The following is a 9,639-nucleotide window of genomic DNA, read 5'->3' as shown; positions in this document are numbered from 1 at the left end:
TGTGTAATGTCAAATACCATAATATGGAAAGGTATACAGCTGTTGTCTAGCAGTGATGTACATACTCTGTACATAGCTTTTAATCGTATTGCTATTGGAAGGGTAAATTAATTCAGTATAATTAATTTATTGAATCACAAATAAGTTAAGATAGGTTGGATAGTGTTTGCTAATTCACATGTTACGTGAGTTATCCCGTCTGGTAAGGTTCTGAGTGCGATGGAAATATGAAAATAAGATGCTTTTATCCTAATGTATAAAAGAAACAGTAGAAACACTGGACAGAAGCATTTTGGCATTCTACAATCAGTGTAACAATCGTGTGAATATTGTCGATTAACAGTGAGTCGTGTCTCCAATTCAATAGCTAGCCACGGTTGCAAGTGTACCATTATGGCTTTACTGTGAGTTATTGTTAAGCCGCTTGGTATAGCAAGGAAATAAAGCTGTTCAAGTATATTGAATATCGCCGCAATATCGTGTGAGAAAAATGCATTTTGACGCTACCTTAACAATGCAAAATATTAATCAATTGGAAGCGCACAAAACTATTAACACAACGACAAAAAATATACCCATGAAGTGAAGATGATGGTGACACTGTGTGTGCACAATGTGTAGGGACGATTCGCTTGTAAACAAAAATCTAGAAATCCCGTCAGGTTGTGTAAAGTATTAGATGCTAAAGAGGGGACACTTATGCTTACCTTCTATGTTTAATAAACGGGGATTGAATCACAAAATTACGAACAAAATGAGACAGCATTCTGCTGCTTATCACTTATCATCTCTTTTCGCTCTTGATGTGTCTATATCCAAGTAGATGAGCGGATTTAACTTTTCGGCTATTAGATTGATCGCAATGCATTTGGTGCTGTGTAGGATAAGTGTGGAGATCGCTTTAGTCTTATAAGAACACTTAGCGACGACGCGTTAGCGGGGGTTAGCGAACGAGAAATAAGAACTGATTGCGAGACGAACAATCGCTTACACAAATAAAACGGGAATTGGGAGTAAGTAAAAACGAATGGTGATGTCTGCAACAAAAAAAAAAATACGCTACCAGTGTACATACAGGTGTGTGACATTGAGTTGTGATTGTCATAAAGTAAACGAATTTAAATAAACTTTGGAAACTGACTCAATACCAACTGCTCTTATTCTCTAGGATTAGCAATTAACTTTGTAGAGCTGTTAATTGTTGGTGGCGTTTTGGTGCTGTTTTATTATGTTGTGTATCATTTAGACAGTTGACCAGCCGTTGTGAGTATGAACGTAGTGCTGCTGGATCGTTTAACACTGCTCGAAGTGCGTGTATACTTGTACGTTTCCTGTGCAACCGCCTTAAAATGGTTCCTCGAGCTTTGACTTGAAGGCATTGCCCAAGAAGCTGGCACCCTCATCATTCTCGTCGAATCCGGGCAATTCCTGGCAACGCTCGTACCATCCACTAACGTTCGGATAGGAATCAAACGCTACGCCTACGTGCTTCAGCGTGGCCACATTGGACAGTGCGCACAGATCAGCCAAAGTGCATTCGTCTCCCGCCAACCAATTGCACCCATCCAGGTAGGTTTCCAGCTTGTCCAACGCCTTATGCACGTTGTCTTTTTTGTCCTGTGTGATGACGGTTGCCCCGGACCGGAACACTGCCATCAGCATGTCCCGTAGCGCCGTAAACAACGTGCCCGAATCGAAATACAACCGATGGTTGATGAGGCCACGTTTCTTCGGATCATTCGGGTAGAGTGAACAGCCCGGCTTGTACTGCTCCGCCAGATACGTTACGATCGCTTTCGACTCCCACAGTATGTAGTCCTCGTCAACGAGCGTCGGTACCGTGTGTTCGGGATTGATGGCGATAAATTCTTCCGCCAAATGTTCACCGGCAAAAAGGTTCACTATGTTAACCTGGAAAGATGTTAGGTGATAATAGTAAAGTGTGGTGATCAATGTTAGATCTAGTGAGTTTCAAGGCAGATATCCTGATGATTACGGTTGCCGAAAATGACAGCAGGCTAGATACGGCAAATAATAAGATAAATCCCATATAGATTTATTTGTCCCAATAGTGAGCTCCGTCCCTGGCTAATCGGTGCTCCTAATTGCACATCCTAATGAGCGGTCTCCAGTAATCGGACAGCAAGACACATTAGTGGCTATATAAACACTCTCTAATCGCCACACTGTAGCGCCGCATGCAGGAAATTTGGAATAATGAATGGGTAATGGCACGCGAAACCTGCATGGACAAACGCCTAACCTAGTTCCAATGTAAATGTCCTGGAATCAATAAGCCAGTCGGATGGAAAGGTTCCCTGGAAACATTCCCCCTTGCGCTTGCCAGAAGATCCATTGTTTATTCTTCGGTAGTTTGACTTGGACAATAAATAAATCATGACACTATGGGCGACTCAATGTCTTCGTTTCGAAATTGCACATTCCACCGACACTACTCCCTTCAGTAGCCGAGCAAATGGGAAGTATCGATTTATTGCAACTGAACAAAAAATAAACCTTCATATACAATGTAACTGACCAAGTTGTTGAAAATGGAATTGAAAGAATGTTTTACATTTTAACTCATCCCTGAAATGGGAAATGGGCTTCACACTCAAACTGGGACCCTGACGGCCTAACAGCGAAAATGCATGATGGGAAACGGTTACTTATTTACCAGATGGCTGCAAAGGTGTTTAAGAGCTGGTGTACTGAATTAAGAATGGTCGTAGAACGTCGTACGAGTATTATGGGGACGAAGCAGACTGACCTTGAATGAGGGCCAATTGTTAAAAAAAACCTTATCTAACCTTTAGTAGAGTTGTCGATTTGGATTTGGAGGCTGTTTTTTTCATACATTCTCTACACACATTACTAAAATTAGGATTGTCTGGAGATAACGTACGTTGGCACTATTTCCAGGTGCATTTATTATCACTTCATCGTTAACCCTTACCTCGGCATCCAGATCCAAATTTCGTAAAGCAAGCAGCGCCGATCGCGATGGCGGAGATCCGGGAAAATGGTACAAAATCAATGGAGCCATCCTGCGTTCTTTGTTTTAACAGATCTTTTACTTCGTTCTGGTGAAACACTATCAAGAACAACCCCCTACACGTATTGAAACTTCTGGATATGTTCGTCCTTTTCTCCGGAACACTTCGAACCGACTGACCAGGACTCGTGGCATGGTTCAAGCTTTTAAACCCATGTCAGTGTCCGTGTCTGTTGCGCGTTGGTCCGTTTGGTAAACGCTCCTGAGCGGCAATTAAAGCACGGAAACACGGTAATCATGGGAACACATTCGTCATGTATGCATAGGATTCTCTAAAGCCGGCGGAAAATGAACGACAGTGAAGGAGATAGAAGAATTTATGTGAAAAATATTGAAAGGACATGAGTTTGTTGAAAGTTTTATGCTACATAAAAACAGGTTTGAATGCAAAGGCAAAAATAATAAAAATAAAAACGCATTTAATTTTGTTAGGTAAGATGTTGTGTGCTTTGTTTTTGAATAGTTTGAATGATAAAAATCTATATATTGCATATCTGTAGGCGGTTACAGCCGACACACTAGTCAACGGTGCATTGCTGTGCATGTTCCAACGCCATTGGTTTGTGTCATGGATTGAGAACGCCTGAAGGTATGCTTGCTGAACTTGAGCATTGGTACAAGTGTTAGACACCTTTGAAAGTCCCAAAAAAAACCCAGCGACCTAGCCATGCCTCATCGTGCCACTGAAGTCCTGATCACGTGGTTAGAATGCCACCGGAGGTTCTAACCCATTAAAGTTCTGGATGGGTCCCATTAAAGGAGATAAGCAGTACTGTAGGTTCGTAATGAGATTGAATTAGCGTGTTATTAAGTCCTACGTTAGAGAATTAAAAACGATTCCTCCAGTTAGCCGAAGCGATACTGAATTGTCTGATAAGCTAGCGTCACTCACTCAGTCGTATAGCAATACTAACTTTAATCTGGATGAAATGAAGATGGTTAAGAAGATACTTTGCTTAGCTTAAGTAGAGCTTGTGCGATAGATCATATTCAAAATGCAAGAAAGATTTCTTTCGATAGATACTGCAGCTAAAATGTAGTGCTGTTGTTGACATTAGATACCCGGTTCAACTCAAACGCACTTATCACTCAAGAGCAAAATGCAAGCGGTGTATGCATCTGTCGCTGTGTGTGCGTTTGTTGCATGTTGCAATGCGTTTGTTCAGCACATTCAAGTTACAGTTTCCACCCTGTTCTTCCTGTCTTACCTTCGTGACACTTGCAGCAATCAAAACGATGAGTCTTCTGAGTAAAGAAGATGAGCATCATTAAAAGGGGGAAAGGAAACACAAGCCGTAACACAGGCTGTTGAAAGGGGAGTGCACTGGGGGGCGGCTGGTTTTGTTGCTTTCTTTCTCTCTCTCTCGTAACAGGTTCGGGACTGGGACCACATTTTTAGCACCGCCCGAGAACAGGTCAGACATGGTTGGGCGGCGGGTCCTCTGTTACAGTTATTAGTGGACCGAGTGGCACGTGCCAAGATCAACCAGTCGGCGAAGAAGATGTTGTGGTCGCACCAGTGGTTCTACCCATTCTACCGTATCCACCAAGGGCGAGACGAACCGGCGGGTTGGAAATTGGACGCAGCCGGTTTGTGTGGGGATGCTTAATTGAGTAGCAAATTGACCACCGTCAACACAGAGATGAGTGAGAATTCCAACGAGAGATGGAATCGAAGGGGATATACACTCCGGGGTTTGGGGGGAGGACGCGGCCTGTTGAAGGTCAATGCTGGTCAGCTGTGCGAACTTCCCCGAGGAAATATCGTCTCTCACACAACCGACGAATGTGTAGCGTTTACTTCCTTCTGGTGTTCCAATGCACATACGGGGTATTCTCCGTCACGTCGTGACATACGTTTGGGCGAATAATGAGAAACATCATTATGCATTAGCACATTCGAGGGTTATTGTATTTTCCTTTTGCACGATCCCACCTGACCCATCAACGAGGTACGAATTGACCTATCTCATAAGCATCTACCAGCGGGGAAGAAGAGACCTGACGAATTGATCAATGAGACCGCGTGCGGACTTTACAGCTCATGTTTACCGAACGTTACCACACATACGCACAGGAGGGACAAGTCTCTTGTGGACGTGCAAAAACAAACAAACTCCACCCCTTGTTCAACAAACACAGAACTCAAAGAGCGCGCAGAACATCTTCGTTATGTCTCACAACACCAAGAAATTCTTATCTTTTGTTTTCTTTTTTAGTTTTGTAGTTTCATACTCATAATGTTGCGTTTTTATTAGTGTTTCGTTCTTTTTGTTTCCTTATTAGTGTAAAATGCTAACCAGTTATGTTTGCCACCATTGACTCTCAACCATGTCGCTGTTTGTTTTATCTTCATTCCTCTTCTTTACACGTTTTTTTTTGTTTTGTTTTTAGTTTACGTTTTCAACATATAGCTTAATGTTTTGTAAATTGTAACATTTATGCACGACAACCCAAGGGGAGGCAGGCGCATCACCCCCACCCCGCATACACTAAAAGTTTTGCAATCTTGCTTCTGCCTTGCTTTACCATCCGCTTCCCTTTCGTACCGTCTCTCTTTACATCTTCTTTTATTTGCCTTCGCACAAACTTTGATTTATACTTTTGTTTTTTTTTCTTCTCTTTGTTACTACTATGCTGCACTTATACCACACACACGCACGCACGTGTACTCTTCTATATAAGCCCTGCTTTTAATGGATGCTTCCTTTATTCGAAAGTCGAACATGTTTGCCACCTCCCAGCATCCTCGTCCTCCCTGTACTTGTGTTCGAGCGTGTGGTATGAATGCATTTCAGTTCCTTATTTTATCATTCAGGTAAAAGTCCTGTACGTCCCTCTGTGTATTGTGTGTGTATGCGTGTGTGTATATATTTAAGCTACCCCTCTCTTATGCATCTACTGGAATAGTGTACTTGCGTGTATCTCTTCTATCTGCGTAGTTTTGTGTGTATAGTAGTGTGTACTTTATAATATCCACTCCTAGCCTGTGTTCGCAACTGTTATAACCCACTTTTTTGCGCTGCTTATTCTCATAAGTAACCATCATATTATTCCGCTTTATCGTACCCGACCAAAACGGCCCTCTATGTATCATCCCACCCCTTGGCAGCATCCCAAACCATCAGACTGACAAGTGGTATTGATGGAGATGGTTAGGAAAATAGTAGTAAACCAAGACCGAAGGCAAAGAGATTGATAGAGCGAGAGAGAGAAAGAGAGAGAGAGAGAGAGAGAGAGTGAATGATAGGGAAAGTGGGGGTAAAAATAAACCTACACAAAAATATACATATTTATGCACATCCGAGAGTTGTTCGATAAAATATAAATACACCGTCCGGCCAAAGACACATCCTACCGCCCCGACTATGGGACATTTAACTGGAAGCTATTTATCGATCATCGCGTTGCCTTCTCCCGGGTCCATTTTCCTTTTTGTATCCCTATACTAACCCCTGCCGAACTTACATCCCGTCCGTAATTCCGTAATTTCTAGGCTGGCCGGCCGGTCGTTCTGCGTTGTACACGGTGCCTTAATATGTAATCTTTGCTGTTTTCGCTAAAATAATACCACCGTTAAAACGTAGGGGGAAGGATGGACAAAAACCACCATAGAAGTGTGTGCCTGATGCGTGTCCTAGTAGTCTCTATTAATATCAAACGAACTAGCTTAGCCGCACTGCATTTGGTTTGTAATGAAGGAATTGTCGTGTTAGTGCAAGTGAAAAAAAAACGGTAGGGTGATTCAGACACGGGTGTGCCGTACACATCCGCAACAACTAATAACAATTGATCCTTACAAAAGAAAACAAAAAAACATGCGCTCGATATGCCGACTAACATCCACACATTAGAGAATCTACTTGTTCTGTGTGGACAATTTTCTTACATCGCTTTATTCATCATCCATCATCCTTTGAGAATGTGTATGCGCGCACCGTATCACGACGTGGATCGGTGACCGGTCTCTAAAGAGGTTCGTTTCCTGCTGCCCTAATAATCCTTACAACTGAAACAGTCAAAATAAGAACCTAGGGGAAGCTAGCTTGACCGTCCTGCGATAAGCTACACAAGGGGCTTGCTTATTGATCTTTATTGTTGTATGATCTCTTCTATCCACCGATTATGTACAATTCCGTAAAATACTTCCTAGCCGGAGGTTTACAAACAAACGAACAGAAGAGGGAAACATGTGGCGTGGAATTTGCGTGTGATTTAAATATCCAAAATTATAGATCCTCTGACAACTTTCATTAATGGTTGGAATACATTTTCTTCAAACTTGATTCATTTAGTTTTGTTTCTTCTATCGATTTGTTTTTAGATGTTTCAGAAATGACTTTTTCATTACTCTGCTCGTTGGTTTGCTTCTTTCTAAAAGTATGCAAGAAATTATATCAAAACAAAATGCCTAAGAGAGAACAGACTCTGGTTTTGTGAGTGGGCGCAAAAATGGAAGTTTAGGATGCTCTTGTCCATGTGTGTGTGTGTATGTGTTTATGTGCGTGTGTTTATAGGACAGTCCACTTGGTGGCATGTCAGTTTATGTGCTACTGTGCTGCATCGAACGTCGATCGTACACGGTGGACGATGGTGCCGTGCCACCTGAGGACGTTGTCGTCCTACCGTCTGCCATCCCGTTCATCTGACGGTGTTGCTGCTGGTGGCTAAAGTTACTGCTAGTCGGTCGGCTCGGGTTGCCCGGTTCGCCCGAACCACCCATACTGCTCGGTTCATCGTTCAGCGTTAACTTACTGTTGCGGAAGGCCAGATCCTCCATCTGCTGCCAGAGCGTTTCACGCTGCGCCAGCTTCTCATGTTCCATCTCCTGCTCCGCCTGGTACTTCCGGTGACACTCGTCGAACAGCAGCTGGTTCATCTCCATGAACAGCTTGATCGCGTTGTAGATCAGCCCGTGGATCGTTTTGTTCCAATGCGATTTGCTGTTGCTGTACAGGGCCGGAAACATGATCGGCATGATGACTTTGGAATTTTCCGATATCAGCGACATGATGTAGTCATTGTTCCAGTAGTAAAGGGCCCGTTCCGCCACCTGAAAGTGTGGGCTGGAGACACACTTTGCGATCTGGCGGAACAGCGGTTCCATCACCTTCTGGAACTCGGCCGGCTCGATCACGTCCAGTATTTCCTCGAACTCGTTCAAAAACATCACCTCCTTCGGGCTGTGCGTTTTGGGCCAAAACTTTAGCAAACACTTAATGACGGGCTGCGTCAGGCTGGCATCCTTCTCGAGAAACTGCACCACACAGTACGCCAGCTGCGGATGGTACACGGAAAGACTTTTCACCTTGTGCAGCGGTAGCAGTACCTTCAGCAGGAACTGCTTGTGTTCCTCCTTCAACGGTAAGGCAAACCCGTTGATAATACTGCCCAGAATCTCGAGCAGCTCGGCTATTCCGTTGTGGTGCTCCGTCTCGTAGATGAACTTGTAGAAGATGTTGTTGATCTGCTTGCGGATGAAGGCACGCAGCCCGAGAAACTTGCCGTACACCCGATGCAGCACCGTCTTGAGGAAGTCCCGCTCGCGCGGATCCTCCGAATCGAACAGCTCGAGCAGGTTCAGGATGAAGCCGTGATCGATATACCGCTTGGCCACGTTCGGCTGGAAGTCAGGCGATTCAAGAAATCGCAGAAACAGCTCGTACACGAATTGGAGATGTGGCCACGATACCTCGAGCGTTGGTTCGTCCTCTTCCGGATCGAACTCAGCCCCGTTCGGGTTGGACGAAGGTGGCAGCGTGCGGAACAGATTAATCGCCACCATATGGAACGCTTCCGGATAGATCGCTTCCGTGATTACGTTACTCTGGTTATTCAGATGTTCGACAATTTCCTGCAGTGCGCAACGCTTGATCTCCTTGTATTTCAGATCGTTCAGTGGTTCGGAGAAATCGAACAGCACGCAACACTGATGCAACTTCTGGATGAACAGTTCCTCCCGCTCGGAAGGGTCGGCATCCTTCAGCGGAGGCAACGTTTCGATCTCGTAGAACTTCGGTATGATGTAACGGCCGCTACTGTTGGCGCTGGTGGTACTGTTTGCACCCGCACCGCCACTACCACTGCTGCTAGTCGACCGTTTCTCCAAACTCCCCGGCTGCGGTGGTCCCAGCGACGGTGGCTGCTTGCCATTCTGTCCGTTGCCGTTGTTAATACTAATGCCGCTGTTGCTTAGTGCCGTTGCCGTCGCAGCCGCTGGGGTGATATTAGAATTTAGGTTGTTATTATTAATTGTATTGCCAATCGCATTGCTACCACCATTCGGTACGGTGGCCGCCAGCGTGATACCGCCACTGTTCCCATTGCCACTGTTGCCGGTGTTGCTGCTATTGTTGTTGATATTATTGTTGTTGTTCGCTCCGTTGCCCCCATTTGTGCCAGTGCCGGTTGTGATGCCGCCTCCTTGTGCTGCTGCCCCGGACACCCCAACCGTGGTGCCCGGTCGATCTGATCCGGTTCCCGCCGCTGATGACAGTCCCGTTCCACTTGCTGCCGTGACAACAACATTATTGCCGCTGGCCCCATTCTCATCGTTCAGTGTCATCTTGAAGCTGTTTCGTTCT

The 9,639-nt window shown here is 44.7% G+C and overlaps 2 protein-coding genes across 2 annotated transcripts; both read right to left on the bottom strand.

Moving 5' to 3' along the window:
• Positions 1-1,344: 1,344 nt before the first annotated feature.
• Positions 1,345-3,046, bottom strand: LOC128715907 (glutathione S-transferase 1-1-like). Its single transcript, XM_053810826.1, has 2 exons — positions 2,957-3,046; positions 1,345-1,911 (listed from the first exon to the last, which is right to left on the bottom strand). Exons 1-2 carry the CDS (start codon positions 3,044-3,046, stop codon positions 1,345-1,347), a joined length of 657 nt encoding a protein of 218 aa, XP_053666801.1.
• Positions 3,047-7,598: 4,552 nt separating this feature from the next.
• On the bottom strand, positions 7,599-9,620 carry LOC128715902 (serine/threonine-protein phosphatase 2A 56 kDa regulatory subunit gamma isoform-like). Its single transcript, XM_053810819.1, has one exon. The coding sequence runs from the start codon at positions 9,618-9,620 to the stop codon at positions 7,599-7,601; it is 2,022 nt and encodes a 673-aa protein (XP_053666794.1).
• Between the last annotated feature and the right edge of the window lie 19 nt (positions 9,621-9,639).

Source organism: Anopheles marshallii, chromosome 3, assembly GCF_943734725.1.
Source record: "Anopheles marshallii chromosome 3, idAnoMarsDA_429_01, whole genome shotgun sequence".
In the NCBI taxonomy this organism is placed as follows: Eukaryota; Metazoa; Arthropoda; class Insecta; order Diptera; family Culicidae; genus Anopheles; species Anopheles marshallii.
The sequence above is the reverse complement of the archived record's forward strand: the minus strand, read 5'-3'. Positions and strand labels throughout refer to the sequence as shown.

What these genes read in the sequence shown, in the direction of transcription:
- LOC128715907 (XM_053810826.1), bottom strand. Translation starts at nt 3,046, where the DNA reads ATGGCTCCATTGATTTTGTACCATTTTCCCGGATCTCCGCCATCGCGA. An exon ending in ATTTGGATCTGGATGCCGAG is followed by an intron (nt 1,912 to 2,956) that starts GTAAGGGTTAAC and finishes ACATCTTTCCAG; the next exon opens with GTTAACATAGTGAACCTTTT.
- LOC128715902 (XM_053810819.1), bottom strand. Translation starts at nt 9,620, where the DNA reads ATGACACTGAACGATGAGAATGGGGCCAGCGGCAATAATGTTGTTGTC.